General features: G+C 38.5%; 1 protein-coding gene across 1 annotated transcript; it reads left to right on the top strand.

Moving 5' to 3' along the window:
- The first annotated feature begins 1002 nt into the window (after nt 1–1002).
- SLC5A7 (solute carrier family 5 member 7) lies at nt 1003–19567 on the top strand. Its single transcript, XM_065423339.1, has 8 exons — nt 1003–1180; nt 7762–7875; nt 9625–9780; nt 11814–11962; nt 14182–14316; nt 16406–16559; nt 17979–18196; nt 18926–19567. The coding sequence occupies exons 1-8, from the start codon at nt 1003–1005 to the stop codon at nt 19565–19567; spliced, it is 1746 nt and encodes a 581-aa protein (XP_065279411.1).
- The last annotated feature ends 397 nt before the right edge of the window (nt 19568–19964 follow it).

Genomic DNA, 19964 nt, shown 5'->3' on the forward strand with positions numbered 1-19964 from the left:
TATCTAAGATTATTTCAATTACACTTGTCTTCTATTTGGCATATTTCACTGTTCTGACTTTTTTAAATGAACGGAGTTTTTTATTTATAAAATGAATGACAAAATTGAAGAAATTCTTGTGGTGTGCGAGGAATTTTTCTCATAAAAAAGCAAATACAGATGTGCAAGAGCAGGAAAATACAGTTGTATAGGTACAGGAGATGAATGGGGAGCTAATGTGGGGAGGGAAAGGGTATAGATTCCAAGACTTAAGTTTTCTAGTGTGTTTATTATTTGTCCACAGCTTTGATATTCCTTAATGTAATTTTGTAGCATGGATTTAAACTCATTAAAGATCCCTTGTAAAAATGAACAGCTCATATTACTAATATCTTCTATTCTGGAGGCTGTAAGCAAAAGTATTTCTTGAGTAGAGAGTTCTACTATATCAAGGAGTATATTAAACAATTAGAATTACAAGTGATTTCTTGCAAGGCCCTAGTTTTTAGCAAGATTGTTTTGTTTAACTCATGTAATGCTAGGTTTCAGAGTAGCAGCCGTGTTAGTCTGTATCCGCAAAAAGAACAGGAGTACTTGTGGCACCTTAGAGACTAATAATGCTCTAATAAATTTGTTAGTCTCTAAGGTGCCACAAGTACTCCTGTTCTTTTCATGTAATGCTAGTTTTCTGTTCCTGAAACAAATTTAAAAAAATTAAGTAACAATTTGCTTTTAGTTTCAAGGGTTTGTCAGAAGTTTGTGACATATTGATGTAACCTGGATTGTTTTAAACACAACTCATATTACGGCTGGTTACATCTGAAATAACCATTTAATAAAATAATCCATATACTCTCTTTGATGAACTGCAGAGTTTTCTTTATATTCTGGTTCTAATTGGTCTCATGCCATGTATAATTTATTTGCTTTGCTTTTATCAAATGTATAGTGTATAATGTATTATTGCATTCTCTCCAGAGATCTTAATGAAATAGCAATCCAGGGAACAGTCGTGATTTCGACATGCCTTTCCATGTGGAGGGGCTGGTAGCTATAATTGTATTCTATCTGGCAATCCTGTTTGTTGGAATATGGGCTGCCTGGAAAACCAAAAACAGTGGCAGCGATGGAGATCGCAGAGAAGCTATCATAGTCGGTGGACGAGATATAGGCTTGCTAGTTGGTGGATTTACGATGACCGGTATGATAAACCCTCTTTTTTATACCTGAAACATAGCATCTCATTCTTTCTTTCATGTGAATAAAAGATATAGGCAATATTGTGTTTTGAATAATGCAAAGTGGAGAAAAGAAATCTTAATTTCAATGCACAGTCATGATTTAAGATGGATGATTTTTGTTTGTTTGATACTGTATTTGTTTAATGAATAAGTAAATATGCCAGTCATTTAAATAATCATTATTATATTCTAAAGGAAGAATTAACTCTATTTATTTTACACTGATGCCGTATTAATCAGTAAAATAGAGACGTTTTGGGGCAGTAATTATTTTAAATAGAAGACTGAGTCATCAGAATTTTTCAGTGGAGTGAATATACAGTTACTTTTATTATAGCATCCCAAACCTGTGGGTTAGAGATGTGTTTTAGGAGAGAAAAAACTTTAAATGCGAAAGGAATGGGAAAATATGTTGCAGAAAGAGCATTTTTGATGCACTGGGCCAAATTTAATTCCATTGATTTCAATAGAATTACACAAGGGATTATTTTGGCCTATTTTGCCATAGTTTGGCAAAATGACTTAATATTGTATTGTGCATATTCATATTAGCGGACAGAGATTAGGAGAAGATTTGAGTTCTACTTTCAATCATACCAGCGCAACCTCTGAGACTCAAAGGGGTGCACTGGAGTGTCTGGGAGAACCACTGGACTAACGGAAGACAATGGGGCTACTTGTGTGAGTAACTCTTCAGTAGTATGAGTAAAAGCATCACAATCTGGCCCTAAATTACAAATGTTTTCAGATATTCTATCTAATTTGTACAAAATTACATTGTATACAAACTGAACTGACGTCATCTATTTATTTAAACATATGTCATTTTGTTTTAGAATTGTTCACATTTGTGATATTCTTAATGCAATTCCAACGTGAAGCCCTTACACCTCCAATTTAGATTGATCAGATTCTATTGAAATTTCTTTCTTGTGCTGTATTTCCAGCTTCAGAGTTAAGGAAGAGACTTATAAAAACTAAGAGCAAAATTCTGGGGTCCTTAATCAAGCAGAATTCCCACTGACTGCAGTGGGACTGCAGATTTGGTTGTAGAGCAGGAAAATTGTTCAGGATGTTGTTTAAAGCCAATAGATTCTGAATCAAGGCTAAAACTCTACTTCCCTCCCTCCACTGTTGTGTTGTGTAGTGTGTTCCTGTTGCCTGCTGAACTGTCACCTCTCCATTCAAAGTGGGCTAGATATCGCTGACTAACTCTGGTTGGAACTTATTCGCCAAAATGAGGCACGTCACCAGTAGAAGTGACTGGAAGATGACGATTCCATTTTGTGGCAACTTCTGAAGTTTCAAAATTTGTTTTACTTCCACCTTGGAATGAAACCAAAACCTCTCAAAAATTTTCAGGAGAGGAGGGTGTGGGGAGGCTGATGGTTAGGGTTAGGCCTCCGCTGTGGGAGACCCACATACAAATCCCTGCTTTGCCTGATGAAAAACTCCGTTTTGAATCAGGCAGAGCAGGGACTTGAACCTAGGTCTATCACATCCCAGTCCTAACCACCAGGACACACACATCCTCCTGACACAGTGCCATTAGTATGAAAACATTCCAAAGATTTTTCTCCCAAAACAAAGAAAGAACAAAAACATTTTTTTTTTTTTTGAAACCTCAAAAGTTGCCGCAAAACAGAATTGTCATCCTCTGATCATCTGTGCTGGTGATGTTTCCTGTATTCACACAGGATCCAGTCCTGATGTCTTTGCTCAGGTAAAAATCCCATGTACTTTAAAGTGTAAGGCTCGATCATCCAAAGACTGATGCACATGCTTAATTTTACGTGCTGCGAGTAGCCCCGCTGAAGTTAATGTGGGACTACCAACCGTGCATAAAGTTAGTCCCATTCTAAGTTCAATGGCACTTCGCACAGTGCTCAAATGTACGTGTATTCATACATTTATGCAGAATCAGGGCCTAACTCTTGTTTGAATAGGGATGATTGGGCCACACTTTGTAAAGCAGGAATGAAAGGCAATTTTTAAATGTAAGGTGATGATAATCAACCATAATATACACAAAACTGCCATGTTACGCCTTGGTCTTTTGATGTCTCCGAACAATGGGGGATTTTGATTTTTGGAGAGTATCTTGTGATATCCAGGCAGAACGAGTTAAAGGGAAGTATTTTAGTTTGAGCTTTGAAATTCCTGAATTTTAGGAATATTATTCCAACATAAATACATACCATTAATTCCCTTAATTGTTTAAATGTTAATTCAAAAACAAAGCCTGACATGTAAATGAGAACGTAAATGAAAAACTGCTTATTGAGCATCACAGCACACCCATAGCACAAACATGTGGGAACAAAAAAACTTTAAAATTGTATTTATTAGAATAGGGCCCAATTCTGCTACCTTGACTACTGCTAAGTAGTGCCGTACTCCACAAGTAGTACCACTGAAATCAAAGGAGTGACTCCTAGGGTAAGGTGTTACTCAACACGAGGGTGGCAGAACTGAGTACCTAGATTTTAATATCAAATTTATGGCCCAGTCCTGGAGTCCATGGGAATTTTTGGATTGAATTCAATGAGAGTAGGATCAGGCCCTTGGATTTATTAAAGTTTATTTTGTAAATAAGCATTTGGACAGTTTATAAAATATATACACCCAATGAATAATGTCAATGGGGAAAATCTAAATGGAGGTTTATGTTTCTTAAGAAACAGCTGTATTAAAAAGTAAATAATATGTTTTGACACAAAACGGTTCAAAGCTGAACATATCTGCTGTTCTCAAAATACAAAGAGTTAGAAGACTGAATTATGGTCAAATCACAAAATTTCATTTTAAACCTGAAATTGTTTAAGATGTATTGAAGAACAAATTAAGCCTTTAACTCATATATCATTTTATATGTATAAATTTGAATATGAACAAATTATTAGCATTTTATTTAGTGAAAAAAATTTCCTCGGAGATGAGATCTGTGGCAAATTTCAGCCCACCATAAATGTTTATGGCTGTGATTAAACCCTGGGGGAAACGCTGGGAGTTGTTTAATCAAAATGCTGCCACAGCCTAACAATAATGCTCCAAATGGAGCCATGATAATAATGATCCTCGGACACTGTTCTTTATTTTAGTCAGAGAGAGCACTACATTTTCTTACACAATGAAAAATTATCAATATGATGCTTGTGTGAGGAGTAACTTTGTTTTACAAAATCTCATTAGCTTGATAACAATTTGAGTGATCAGTCAGCAGATTGTTTTATAAAGAAATGCTAGCTGGTTTTCTATCTGTGTAACTACTAGAAAAATCCAATATTGTGATACGTGTTGACATGGAAGGTTCATTTAATATGAATTTCTGTGTTTCTCATCTGAACTAAAAGCAGAATTTGACTCCACATCATAATCTATAACATCGTAATCTATAACATAATCTATAACATTTATCTTGGTGTACATTTAAAATGGAAAGTTGGTGTTGTCTGTATTTCATCCGAAGTGTAGGCAGATAAAAGATTAAAATAGTCTCCCATATGTGACTGCCTCTGTAGATTACTAGTTTTTTATTCTCTGTGGCTGGCTTGTTTAAAAAAGGGAGATCACACAATAACTACATTAAAATAACTTTAAAAGTGGGGCTTAGCAAAGCTAAGTATCAGAAAATATACATCTAACAATGAAATTTCATCCTTATGTCATCCCAGCCATTACGGCTCTTATTTACTTATTTATTATGATGTATGCATTCCCAAAAGGGCACCTTCCCAATGTTCTAGGTACTTTCAACAGATGTTTAAAAGACAGTCTTGCAAATTAAAATATAATTAGAAGCCACTCCTCACCCCCAAATCCAGAAACTGACCAACCAAAAAATTAATACTGAACAATATTCCACTGTATCCTCAAATACCAGCCCTTTCTCCTGAAAGCCTGGGAAAATAGATGAGCTCTGCAACGTCCAGTGAAGATTAACCAATTTGGGCTATTTGTGATAAGAGTGGAAAATCATGGTTCTTCCATGGAGAATGTCCTATCAACAGCCTCTCTCTCTTACAGACTGATCTTGCTCTTGCTCTTGCCCAAGCACCTGCCTTGATCATAGCTATGGCAATGAGAGAGGCAATACCCTAAGTGGGTATGAAATAGATTTCCTGAGGTTTGCACAGATCTCAGAGATCTGATTCTGGGGGCAGAACTCCCTGTTCATGCGGGGAGGTGGTGAGAGCTAACACCACCCCCACAGAATGGTTCAGGAAAAGGTCTATTAAGAGATCCTCAGGTATAACCAGGTCAAGAGATGCTCTGCGCCATTGTCAGAACATTCTAAATATCAGAAAGAACAATACAATGATCTGTTATCTTATATATGTAACCATGTATGTACATGAGTATTACTGCATGAGCAGTTTTGTGAGGGAAGGAAACCGAAATGACCATGAAGTGAAGCCCAGCTGTTCTTTCCTAAAATGAGAGATTATCCCATTAGAAATGTGTTAATATATTAGAAACAGCACCTCAGAATTTTTGTCTTACTCATAGAGTATATGATAAAATAAAATAAAAATAAGTGTTCGGTCTGGTACTAAGGAAGCTGGTCAGTATTTCTGGGTGAAAAAGGCTGTGATGGACAAAATAATCCCTTCTGTGCATTCAGAGCCCTGATATACATACTCCTATATGATTTATAGCAGGTATAAAATGCCTAAGCAGCATAGGAAGAGAAGTGGGTGTTCTGGAATGAGAAAGTCAGGGGTCCAGACCTGTTACTCCCCATCCCAAATGCAACCAATGCTTGGTGCAATTGATCTGACTCAGCCAACAAGTTATTCCAGCCTGGGACTTTGAGTACTGGGCACCACTCTACAGATTCTATGTCCACCTTCCCTAGTGAAGAAGGTAAAACATCCTTCCATCCACCTAAGCATTTTCAATGTAGACATTACAATCATAGTATCTAGGCACTTCAATCCCATTACTATATACTCTTTAACATACAGCTAGCAACACATATCACAGGCATGTCAGGACACTGGAAAACCAAACTAGACTGGACCATGTTTTCTCTAGCTTTTCCACCCATCCCTGTTAGGCGATACAAAAGCCTATAGTATGAGCAGTATGTCAGTGATTCTGTAATATTGGGTCCTGGTGCCAGGAATCAGTAATGGGGTGAGTGCTCTTTCTGTCTCTTGATATCTGGGCATGCATTATTATCATTGCCAGTGTCTGTGTATTGTGCAATAAATCTTGGCAAGCTACCAAGATGTCCACTGACAACAGCAGGATCACAGGGACAAGGATTTGGCAACTCTTACCAGGAGCAGATCTTCCACTGCTGTCCCAAATATATCTCCTACAAAGATTTGCAGCTGAATACTGGACCAGGGCTATGATTCTGAATGCAGAGTAGAAGATATTAATTATTTCTCTTTGTAGCCAGAACTCCACTGTTAGCTTTGTTCCTTAGCCTATGGAAACGTACAAGATTTAGCTTCAACATTTAAAAAACACACAAACCCACATTTTGTACCTGCTCAGTGATATTATTACAGAAAGTGTGGGGCGAATACTGTAAACAATCTCCCATAAAAGTTTATTAAAATTTTTAAATAAATTTGTTTCATCTGTGTTCACCCCCCACTTGTCTTTGCTTTCTTCAAATATTCTAACAAATTAGTTTATTGGCATGAATGTTTGTAGAAACAGTGACTGCTGACAGCATATTGCAGAATACTCAGAGAAAGTGAATTTCGAATCACAAGTTTTTACACTGGAAGTACGATTCTAAGAGTTACATTCCTTCTCGTCTAATCAGGGAATAAGAACCAAATCTTGTGACCTCCGTGTCCAATCAAAACTGCGCAGGTTTTGCATTTCAAAAATCTAACATTAGTAATGAACTGCCCATGAACAAACTACAGACCCAAACATTAATTCATAAATATTTTTCAGAGAGTATCTGTACAAATACATTAGAGAAAATCAAGATCTATTTGCAGACAATCTGCAAACAGGAAAAGAAATCATATTCACTGCAATTATTTGCTATGAATTATTTGCCCAGATCTAATTACAATACACTTCTGTGTGTGAGATCTGCATTTGAGACTTAGTCTTGATCCTCAGCCTCCCAGGTCTGGCAATCTGCCACCAGAGACAGAATGAGTGCATTAGCTTCCAGTGGTTGGGAATATCACAAATATTGCAGTTCTTCGTGTGAATGAAAGCAGGACCTCTACATATAGCACAACTCAGTTCAGGAATGTATCTTTAGAAAGCTTCAATACAGATGAGACAAAGTCTAAAAATTTTGGTAAAAGGACATGCCCACCGTAGCTCTAATTTTTTTAAATGGCATTTGTAGAACTGAAAATTGGCTAAATCTAGAGATTTTTTAACTTAGCTGGAGAGTGAAACTCGAGACATATTTTAAGGACCCTCATTGGTTAAACTCTTGTTAAATTTAAACGTTAAGAATTTTCTGAGTTGAGTTCAGCTTATTGTTGTATGATAAATGTTGACCATCAAAATAGGGTTTATGTTTTCAGTTCTTCCTTCTCTTCTTTTTCAGCCACCTGGGTTGGAGGAGGCTATATCAACGGGACAGCAGAAGCTGTGTATGTCCCAGGCTACGGGCTGGCTTGGGCTCAGGCACCCATTGGCTATTCCCTTAGTCTGGTTTTAGGTAAGCAAAAATAAATTAGACTCTCCATTTCTTAAAATATACAGATGTTAAAATTGTTATTGGAATGCCCACAATTAGGGCCTGATGCAAAGGGCATTACCATTAATGGTGGTCCTTCCAGTGCCTTTAATGGGCTTTCAATCAGGCCCTTTGAAAGGAAACTAATGCATTACTAATTACTGGAAATAATTTGATATCTTAACTCACCAAGACTTCCTTTGACATCTAGAGGTTAACCCTTCTGAATGCACTAGAGGACTACTATAGTAATATAAAGCTTTTATTTTGAGTAGATTTTGTTTCTTTCAAATCTGTCAATGAAAGGTACTATATATGGCCCTCATCACCTTAATATCTGAGAACAATCTTGAATGTGTTTATCCTCACAATACCCCTTTGAGGCAGCAAAGTGCTATTATCAAGATTTTACAGGCAGAGAGCTGAGGCACAGAGGCTAAGTGATGTGCCCAAGGTCACATAGGAAAGCTGTGGCAGAGCAAGGAATTGAACTGAAGGTTCTCAACCCCTATGCTAGTGCCCTAAACAGTGGACCTTCCTTCCCCTCAAATTCAGAATGAAAGCCAAAGTGATATACCAAAATTAGGAGGCTTACACTGAATGGCTGCTAGTATGTAAGGTATAAAGTATTGACAGTGTAGTTGTTCGTTTGTTTTTTAAATACAGTACTTCTGACTTCATAAATATAGTCTTACGGTTGTTTTAAATGAACATAGTATATTTTATTTGCTCAAAAGGGAGTTGGTCAGACATCACAATTCCTTTTTTTAATTTAAAAAAAATCAGAAAGTAAAATTCATTCTAGAACAGGGGCTCTCAGATTTCTTCATAGGGTGGCGCACCACTTAATAAAGCTATTGTCTTGTGAACCACTGTCCTTCCCATGCACAGTAGTATAGATTAACTCCTGACTGGTTTGTCATCATCTTATTATTTAACATGAGATCCCTGTATCAACTACAGCAATTGTTTGAATGGAAAAGTACTATCAGGAATGTATGTATTTATTTTTATCTCTTGGTAATGTGCTACGTGTCCTTTCTGATAAAAATGGATCCCATTGTCTAGTTTGGCTCTTCACTTCATTCCCCCTCCCTTCTATTCTGTGCCTTTGTCTCCTGCTGATGCTTTTCTGCCTCTTTTCCTCATCTCTACCTATACATCCTTCCCCTGCCAAGTGGCTCCTTGCTCCCCCCAGATATGCTTTCCAGTCATCTAACCCTGTTCATCTCTTAGACATAATGCTGGGTAAATTCCTTCCTTTCTCATGCTGGACATTCATGTCTGGCTTGTGGATACATCACCAAATAAAATTAGAGCAAAAAAAAAAATTGCAGTCCTGTTCCAATATGTTGATCCCGAGCAAAGCACCTTTACATTAAATGAAAATGAACTGAGCACCACTCACAGCAGGCTGAATACATTAAAGCACAGAGCCTTACAAATCCATATTTTGTTTTTCATAACCAGACCATGTGTGTTAGTGTTGTGTGTATACATAGGGTAGGGGGGGTTAAATGATTTTCATTCATATTTATCCTGCTGTTTGAACCGCTGCTTTCTTTACATGGACAAATAAAACTTCCTTTTATGTTTAGAGGATATTTTAATTACATTTTACAAAAATACAGTCCAACAGATACATTTACACCTGTTAAAAGCAGAAGTGTTTTACTGACTGTAAATGCGTTTCTCCACTAAAGTTGGCGTTTTTTGTTGTTTAATTTTTAGGTGGTCTATTTTTTGCAAAACCCATGCGTTCCAAAGGCTATGTGACAATGTTAGACCCGTTTCAACAGCTTTATGGAAAAAGAATGGGAGGGCTGCTGTTTATACCCGCTCTAATGGGAGAGATGTTTTGGGCCGCAGCCATCTTCTCTGCATTAGGTAAGGGATCAGCAGTAAAAACATTAGTTCACTATCCAGAGGGAGTTTTAAAAAATCAGAAATGCATAACAGAAGCACCAGTTCAAAACCAACCCCTGAACCCAGAAACTACTTTAAAATGCGAACTACCCTGGCCAAACAGTTTTTAAAAGGACAGTTGTCTTCTAGAGATACCCGATTATCAGAACCTTGATTATCTCAGTATACTTTAAAGCATTTTGTTATTTTCAGTCACACAATTTTTGTTGAAAGCCTCAAGATCACAGCAACCAGGAGTAAGAAAGAGGATAGTCACACAACATTTTTGATAGTGCATATAAATGCTATAATCCCTAGCATTCGACCATTGTAGGAGACCTAGCTGTAAAACAATTTCAACGGATCATAGAACATTGAAGCTGTGACTGATCAATGAACCTAAGTCTTGTTAAACTCTGAATGCATCTGTATTTGGAAAAATAAATAACATTCTTAGGTTTCAAAAATGATTCCAAGAACTAATGGTTCAGAAAAGGAAGAGTAATATTTGTATATAGAAAATCATACCTCCATTCTCCCATCCCTATTAGAGATTTGAATTTTGCTATCCCTTCAAAAATGGAGAAAACTCTTGAGTTAAATCACAATTAGTGGTCGTGATTCAAACCAAGTAACACACAGCGTGCACATATATAGTACTGCTTTACAGGACAATCTTTTTTTAAACAAAAAATAAAATTTCAAGCTTCTTTCCAACTGTGCTCTGATTAACTGCAAAGCACTGGGGAACTTGTTCTCCATAATTTCATCACAAGACCCTTAAGAATCTGAGAGCAAACTGCCTGCTGAGGTGATGGGAAGTGAATGACTCGAAGAACTTTCTGAGAATTTAAAATGTTCTTTCTTTTTGAATGAAGATCAATTGATTTTTGAGAAGGCTTTATGTTGTATTTCAAAGCAAGAAAGTAAGTATTGTGAATGCCTTTCTAGCATATTATATTAACAAGTGGTAATTAAAGACTCTAAAATGGAGAGGTTTCCCCATTTTAGCTACTATTTGAACAAAGTCAACCATTTTGTGCTCCCAAATTTACTGGACCATTCTCCCCTATGAAGGTTATATCCACTATGGGGAATAAGTTTTGACTCTGAATTTCCTCATAGTTCTTCACTTGGGAGAAAGGGACAGGTTTGCAGCAGTCTAAGAAAGGTATGTGGGTCCATCCCTGAACCCATGAATCTTGGAGGCTCTCTGAAGGCATCTGTGAAGAAACAGCATGCCTCCCACTAGCCCCCTGAAGCCCTAAGACAACACAGCTTCTGCAGGAGCTGTACTGCTAGGTCTTTCCCAACTATGGGTTCACACAGACCTTAGTGATTACATATAGGAGAGATGCCACACCTGCAAGTCATTGTGATGGTTTAAATTAAATATTCTGCAATTAGTGGGGGAAGGATTTTTAAAATGAATGATAAAAGATGCATTCATGTGACACTGTTGGGGTTTTTTTGTTGTTTTTTTCATCTAAGGAAAATATACTAATTGCTTTATTGAGATTCACTGTTTGAATGAATGTTAAAGTTTTGTGCTGTAGAAATAAAGTGTATTTAATCAATACTACAAAAGCAATTAATTTCTAGAGTAATGTCCATACACACAACATCTGGAAACACAGGGGGCTGGCCACTTTGCCCCCACGTAAGCAGCTCAAAGTGGACTTAAAGCAATTGAAGAAGGTGGATGGAGAATTCCACCTGGGCAGGGAAATTAGCCCCTGCTGTAAATCCAGTGAAAGAGTCTCTTCTTCTCCCCCTTATCCCAGCCATTCCTCCACCCTCCTCAGGAGCTCCAGGAGGTTTTCTGTCTCCCTGGGATAAGGCAGAATGCAGCTCCACACCACTCCTTACTATCGACTGGATCTTAAAAGCAAAAAAACAGGCCAAAGAAAGCAAAGTACCGTTTTATTTTGCAGTGTGTGACATATCTTGAAACTGGCTTCTGAAAGGAGACTGAAGAGAGCAGAATAGCTAACGTCTTTTGTTTTCCCCTCCAGGTGCCACCATAAGTGTGATCATTGATATTGATGTCAATATTTCAGTGATTGTTTCTGCCCTGATTGCAATTATGTACACTCTGGTGGGTGGACTCTACTCAGTGGCCTACACTGATGTGGTTCAGCTCTTCTGCATCTTCCTGGGGCTGGTGAGCTTGCTCATTTATATTTCGTTGTTGTTGTTTTTTCTAAGCCTAGTGGTCTTGCTCTGGAAAATGGGCCAAATCCAGAGGCCCAGAGCCCAGCCTAACTGACCGATTGGGAACTGAGTATGGTCACTGGGAGTGGGGAGAAGAAATCCTTCCCCTCACCATGCTGCGAGCAGTGTGGTTCTGCAGAGACATTACTTCAGCCTAGTGGCAGTATAAAGTAGCCTTCCACAGACCCAAAGAGCTTCTTCTCAAAGGAGGACTGGAAGATTCTCACAGCAGTGGATCTACACACCTGTCCTATAACCAACCAGTCCTGCCCCCTCTTCCTCATGCAAAGCCTCCACATCCAGCCTGCACAACAGAACTGCTCCAGTTTGATTCCAGAGGGAGCTCTGTGAGCGCAGAGCTGCATTTGTCCCAGTGAGCCCATACACTGATGACATGTAGGAGTTTGAAGGAGGGACACAGGACTCTATTCTCTGGCTCATTCCATCCCTTTGAACCACTCAGGCAATGCCAAACCTCTTGTAACTCCTCAGCTGGGGATACACCTGGTATAGGGGAGTCCCAGCTGACATAGTCACCTCCCTCCCAGCAGCCTGAGGCACAGAGGGTGAAGAAGTGCAAGAGGATGAGCAGCCAGAGGGGGAACTGCTCCAGAAATCCCCAGCTGGCATATGTTCCCTAGGGCACCATAGCCTTCAGGCACAGTTCAGAGCAGTCTCTAGACTGTCCTAAACTATGCCAGGGTTTGGGATTAGGGAAGAGAATCATGGATCCATTACTGAATTTACTGAGAATCCCCTCCCCTTCTGTGCAGTTCAACATAAACTGGACGCAGCAAAGAATCTTCCCTTTAATCATTGTATGTGTGTATGGTACATACAACAGCTACGTTAACCGAACATTATTAAGATTGCAAAGTCAAACATTCAATTCTTAGGAAATGCCAGACTTAAAGATACCTGTGAAACTTTAATTTGGCCCCCTTATGTGTATGTATTGCAGTACAGTCTTTAATTACCTGATCACATACTATTTTATCCCACATTAATCCTGCTTCATTTGGCTCTCCCTGTTTCTGTTCCTGTTCCTGTCTCCCAGTCCCAGTTTTCTTTGCCCATCCAATCCCAGTCTCCCCACAACCCCACCTCCTAGTCCTAGTTTCCCTCTCCCATCCTGATGGCCTTCACCCCAGTTTCCACCCTCTAGTAGGTCCAGCTCTTGTTCCCTCCGCAGTCAAATCAGGCAGCTTCCTCTTTTAAGATGCCTGATCCCAGCGGAGGCTAATGAGAACACAAGAGAGACAGGCTCCCTGTTCTCAGTTCAGGTGCCCAGACCTGGACTCAGCACAACGCACAGCACCAAGTGTGTCAATTGAAAGGAAGGTGCTGTTCAGCTCTGGGCTGGAGCATGCCCAGTATGGATAGAATCTTCAGAGATTTTAGTTCCTACAATCTAAGAAGATCCTACTGAGCATATGCAAATTGTGATTTTTCTAAAGCTTAGAACTTGACTAAATTTGAACAGAATGTCATGGGGATGGACAAGGCACATCCCTGGGGCAAACACCAGCCCCTCTTGCCAAATTTCAAGTGACTGCTCCAATAACAGGGACATGCAGATGATTTCATTTTCCTGAAGGGGACTCAGCTTTCAAAAGTTTGGGAAACACTGATTTATAGCATAATTCCCTCCTATCTATATACATTTGGTTTTTATGTGTACCTACATTTTGTGCCAAACTTTCCACTGGCATAACTCCGTGAACTTCAGTGCTGTGGTGAATTAGCCACTGGGCCAACAGGGCCCATGCCCAGGGGCCCCGGCCAATTGGGGAGTCCCTGGAAAAATGGGCACCCCTGCACAGGAGTGCCAAGCAGGCAGGCGGGGGCGAGCCCCTGCGCCCTAACCCAGTTTCCTTGGTAGGACCACCAGGCGGGCAGAGTGGGGGGCAGGATAGCAGGGGGGCTGCAGGCGGAAAGGGTGGGGAGGGGCCCCCACTTGCTCTGGCCGAGGGCCCCACAAACCCCTAATCCACCTCTGCTTCAGTGAAGTTACACCAACAGAGAATATGGTTCTCTTGTGATTAAACTTGGCATTTGAGCTAAAGCACACAGTAAGAAGAAAAATACTGAGTAAAATTTTTCATACAATAATTTCATAATTTTTGCACAGACTGTTACACTCAATAAAATGTCACTCTTTGGTTATAGTGGATCAGTGTTCCTTTTGCAATGTCACATCCTGCAGTTAAAAACATTGGATTCACAGCTGCGCAGAAAGAGTCTTGGCTTGGATCCATTGAATCACTTGATGTCTACTCATGGCTTGACAATTTCTTTTTACTGGTAAGTAATGGCTTGTATGAGAGAATAAAGCATTTAATCATTCATAGTGTATTGCCATGTGACGTGTAAATGTAAAGTGGCTAATTAAAAGTTGCCAGTAAACTGTGCATGGAGGTTTTTAACTTCTTCACTGCTGATGAATATACTAGCTATATCCTGATAGTCAATTGATTTCAATGAAATTTCAGTAGAACATGGCAGCAGAGCAGCTGAAGTGGAGGGCCATCAGCAAAGCAGTTAAATATTGTTTAGCTAAAAGAGTTGACCTAGTTAAAGGTAAGGAATAGAATAAGGATACGATTTAACAGATGGCATTCTTGCCAGAGGACTATATTGTAGGAGGCAATAAATACTGTATACAGCTGATTAAAGATGCTACAGTTGTAGGTGAGTTAGAAAACCTTGGATGGATGGATGGACAGACAGATGCAGGCCAGAGTGAAACTGAGTTTAATATTTTCAAAATCCATTTAATATAGGAACGGCTGGTAACTCCATGTATTCTTAAGGTTGCCCAACACTTTGCATTATAACATCCTTCTTTTCAGTTGCTTATAACTTTGGACGTATAACTTTCCATTCCAGGTGAATGCCTCAGGCTGAATGAATTTATTTATTTATAAAATTTCAGCCAAAATGGTTCAGCTGTTTCTGAGAATGGATCTAGAAAATACATAGGGTTTTTTGCCTATGTTAAAAGATTCTGGCAACCTTTCCTTTGAGAAGTCAAACGCCCCCATGCTTTAGAGCAGGAACTTGGAATTTGATGCCCTGTGTGCCAAGGATGTAACTTTTGCTATTCCTCTGAAAATCAGGCAAATTTGGCCAAGTTGGGGAAGGAGTAGAGGAATAGAACATATTACTGGTCTCTATTACTCTGTTAGCTCAAGGGGAAGAGGTCTGTTTGGTGGTTCTGAAGGTTCCAACCCTGTTGATGGCCCATGAGGGTGTCAATATAGTACCACATGATGGAATTTCTGTTTCTCCATTTGCTCTTTTTAAAAACGTAGGAAGTTACATGCATAAACGCAAAAAAAAAAAACTATGTTAAAAAAACACTATTAAGACTGTAAAGCCAAACATGCAAAAATGAAGAAATGTCAGAATTAAGGTTGCCTATGCAACCTTAATTGGGCCACTTTGTGTGTATGCATTATGATAACAGTTGTTAACTATATAATTACATACTACTTTTTCCACAGGACCCCTGCCACATTCAGTGCACAGGATGGATGGTGCTCAGTTAACGAGCAGCTGTTTAATATTTTGTTTTTTCTTTGTTCAATATGTGGCCCCATTCTTTATATTTTGGACACTATTCAAACCCTGTTCTCAAGACAGACTTGACATTGCAACCTTAGTAATGTACGTTTAATTTTAGATTTTTGTGTGTCGTTTTAAATTTACTCAAACATGATTCCTGTTATTCAACAAGATAGAAGAAGAGATGCACCATTTTTAAAAGAAAAAATATTGTTTCTCTACCATTATGATGGTTTGAAAGTTCTGTGCCACTGCTTTCTTAGACTTTCCATTGATATTACTTTGGCTACATGACTTAGAAGAATTATTTGAGGACTGGGTTGAAAGTACATAGTTGCATGGTTTGGAGGTCTAAAACATGTGTCAAGTACAAAGCAATGTTCATTTCAAATCCCACTGGTGCCTAAGGTAGATCTTGTTGGCTTCAAGAGGGTGCTCTGTATGTCAATTCTCCATCTATGAAATTAGTTGATAATATTTCCTAATCTTTATTGTAAGGCTTAATTAGTATTTGTGATGTTCATTGAGATCTTTGGATGACTGGTGAAGTGCAAAGTATTAATAATAATTGTTCAAGGGAATGGCCTGCACAGAAAAGGAGAGATGTGATTACACATCAAAAGATTTCAGTGTTATTTGAGAGAGTGAAAGTATTCAATTGTTATGGGTTGTGCCTGTTGAAATTTTCGATAGTATATATAATTGAGGTAGTAACAACACTGGATAGGAGCAGATTATTGGTGTTGCTTGTTACGGTCTATATAAATATATCAGAGAAACCCTCAGTAAACCAGAAATGATAGAATATTGTTTATTGTACTTGCAGATGTTGGGAGGAATCCCATGGCAAGCATATTTTCAGCGAGTTCTTTCTTCTTCGTCTGCCACATATGCTCAAGTATTATCCTTTCTGGCTGCTTTTGGCTGTCTTGTGATGGCCCTTCCTGCGATACTCATTGGTGCAATAGGAGCATCAACAGGTAAATGACTGACCACAGTGAATATAACTATGGCTATCAGTGTGTGAAAACCCTTATAGAGTGTGTGTTCAATATAATCCAGCCAGGTAATATCATTAAACTTCTCCTGATTTCCTTTACACAAGAATAGACCTGAATGTAATTGTATAGAACATTCTTCTGACTCAAAGTATCCCACAGCTCAGTCTAATGATGTAAATATTTAATATATTTTGAATACACTCATGAACTACCTATTGTAAATGTATAAAACTACCTTCTATTGAATGGAATCAGAGCAAGTTAATTGTGTATGTCATAGATCTTATGCAAATACCATCTAACAGAGATTCTACTATTGTTCAAGTGGTACAACCCTGTGCTATTACAGCTGGAATTTTTCCCCCATTGCTGCCATTATTTTGCCTCTCCTAGGTGTCAACAGACTTGGTACAATATTTTAGTTTGAGTTACATCCTGATATTAGCTATTTATTATTAATAATATAATTTGCATTTATATTGCCTAGGAGCCAGTCAATGATCGTGGACCCATGTTGTTAGGCATTGTGCAAGCATAACAAAAAGATATTTCCTACTCCAAACACCTGGGCAGTGGCTATGTAGGTAAAGCCACCTGGTGTTCAGCAATCGCTGACACATATCCTGGGCCATTCCTTCCTTCTACTCCAATTCAGCAACAGAATGGCAGGAAAGGTGGTTGCTCCTATTGTTGCACTGCTCTCTAGGGAAGTCTGAGGTCTTAATACACCATGCTGTCCTGCACAGGAGCTTGAGAAACACAGAGTTATCTTAGTTCTAGTTTTGGTCACGAGACACATAGTGCTGCCCCGGGGAAGTGGTCAATGCAGAAGAGTGATCTGCAGCACCAACAGTCTGTTTTCTGTGATGCTGCTAATGATTGGCAGGAATTGGGGGCAGAAGACCTTTCCTAGACTGGGCCTCATGGGGATAGTCCAGTGCACTGATTTCAAAGAGTCAGATAAGGGCAGCAGGCCACGTGGGCACCCAAAAGATTCCAGGCAGTCAGGAAGGTTTGAGGGCCACTGCATCAGAACATAGCAACAAAAAAGGAAGGGGCCTTTCGGGTGCAGAGGTTAGTGGGGAAGGCGCTAGCACAACTTATTAGTTTCATTGTGAAATCAGCAAATTTAGCCAGGTATATTTGGAGTGTTCAGGCTGAAATGAGCCCACCCCTCCAACTGAACCTCAGGTGGTACAAACCCCCTGCAAAGCGGAACAGCTGGTTTAGATTTGCTGCAACCATCTGAACTCAAATTGGCAAGGTTTGCATAGGCTCAATGAGCATGAATGAACATGACAATATGCACTGGCTCACTGATTATTCACAAAGGCAAAGAAGTCAATATGTATCCTACACCATCAATTACATATATATGTATATATATTTGTATTACAGATTGGAACAAGACTATGTATGGTTTACCAGACCCCACAGAGAGGCAAGAAGCAGATATGATTTTACCAATTGTGCTTCAATATCTTTGTCCTGTCTATATTTCTTTCTTTGGCCTTGGTGCAGTATCTGCTGCTGTAATGTCATCAGCTGACTCTTCAATCTTATCAGCGAGTTCTATGTTTGCTCGAAACATTTACCAACTTTCATTTCGACAAAATGTGAGATTAAATTTCAATTTATTTTTGTAATGAAAAGGGCTTGGGGAGACTTTCAAAGTGACACTGAAAATTTTCTCCATTTGTTTCTATCTCTAGTAAGATAAAATGTAACATTTCTCTTATTACTGTATATTAAATGAAGAAAATGAAAAATCATAGAAATCCTGGTGATTATGATTAATTACATAGGTGAAGAAGTAACATCTGATGAAACTGCATTTAGCTCTATTCATGATGTTACAATATACTTGAACAATTCCTAATTATTATTGTCAGTACAAGTTTTATTAAATCATTAACTATGAGACATTTTCAGAACACCGATTAACATCAAAAATGCTTAGAAATCATTTGACAAATTGAAATTGAGCAGAATGAACTATAGCTTAAAAGCCTGGCAGTGTAAATGAAGTGATATGTTCTCACATCAACAAATTGTTTAATGATGTGCTTATTTTTAAAATTCAGTTCTGTCAGTCTACTTGTTCTTTTGCTTGTGCCCTATATTAAACTATATTTCCCTAAAGCTGCAAAAATTTTGGGGTGACAGCCACGCCCATTGAATTTTTTTCTTCTTACATGCTATATCTCTTCCTAAATCTTTCACAATATCTGTTTATGAATCATGCAAAATCCTCTGATTTTTCAGAGTCTTGTATATGATCTAGTCAAAATAAAAGTCATACATGCATTACTATGGAAAACTAACACTTTTTTCTTTTTTCTTAGGCTTCAGACAGAGAAATAATTTGGGTCATGCGAATCACTATTTTTGTCTTTGGAGCAGCAGCAACAGCAATGGCACTGCTAGCTAAGTCAGTTTATGGACTCTGGTATCTCAGTTCTGATCTTGTTTACATCATCATCTTCCCTCAACTCTTATGTGTGTTATTTATCAAAGGAACCAACACTTATGGTGCCATTGCAGGATATTTGTTTGGCCTCCTTCTCAGAATTACTGGAGGAGAACCATACCTCTACCTTCAGCCCTTGATCTTCTATCCTGGTTACTACGCAGATAAAAATCATATATACATCCAACGCTTCCCATTTAAAGCACTTGCTATGCTTACCTCCTTCTTCACTAATATTGCAGTCTCCTACCTAGCAAAATATTTATTTGAAAGCGGTTCTTTGCCACCAAAATTAGACTTCCTTGATGCTGTTGTTGCGAGGTACAGTCAAGAAAACATGGACAAAACAACTCTTGTAAAAAGTGACAATATTATATTAAATGAACTTGCACCTGTGAACCCTCGGCGCAGTCTGACTCTGAACTCAACTTTCACAAATAAGGAGGCCTTCAGTGACATTGATTCAAGTCCAGAGCTATCCAATGCTGAAGATAACTTGGTGACCAACACAAAATGAAATTCTGCTTTCACATAAAATGCAGTGCAACAGGGTATCCCATCAAGAATGGTAAGAGGCATTTTAGCAGAAGAAAAACAGGGACCAGGAATAAAATGCCACTGCACAATTCTTTAAATCACTTCTATGAGAGTGGGAGCCTGTGAAATAAACTGTTGTATTTTATTATCAAACTTGTTGCATTGGGTTATAGAATATCAAACAAAGGATAAATTCAGCATCTCCCCCCCATGCAAACAGATCTTGATACTACAGAATTTAGTAAATATATAAAACACAAAATATACATAACAGAAAACAGTGAAAACTATTTAGGTCAGCCAGTATATAAAGATACTTGACATTTGTCATCTGTGAGATTATGATATGGTCACTCTAAAATAATGAGCAGTCAATA

The sequence above is a fragment of the Emys orbicularis genome, chromosome 1, assembly GCF_028017835.1.
Source record: "Emys orbicularis isolate rEmyOrb1 chromosome 1, rEmyOrb1.hap1, whole genome shotgun sequence".
In the NCBI taxonomy this organism is placed as follows: Eukaryota; Metazoa; Chordata; order Testudines; family Emydidae; genus Emys; species Emys orbicularis.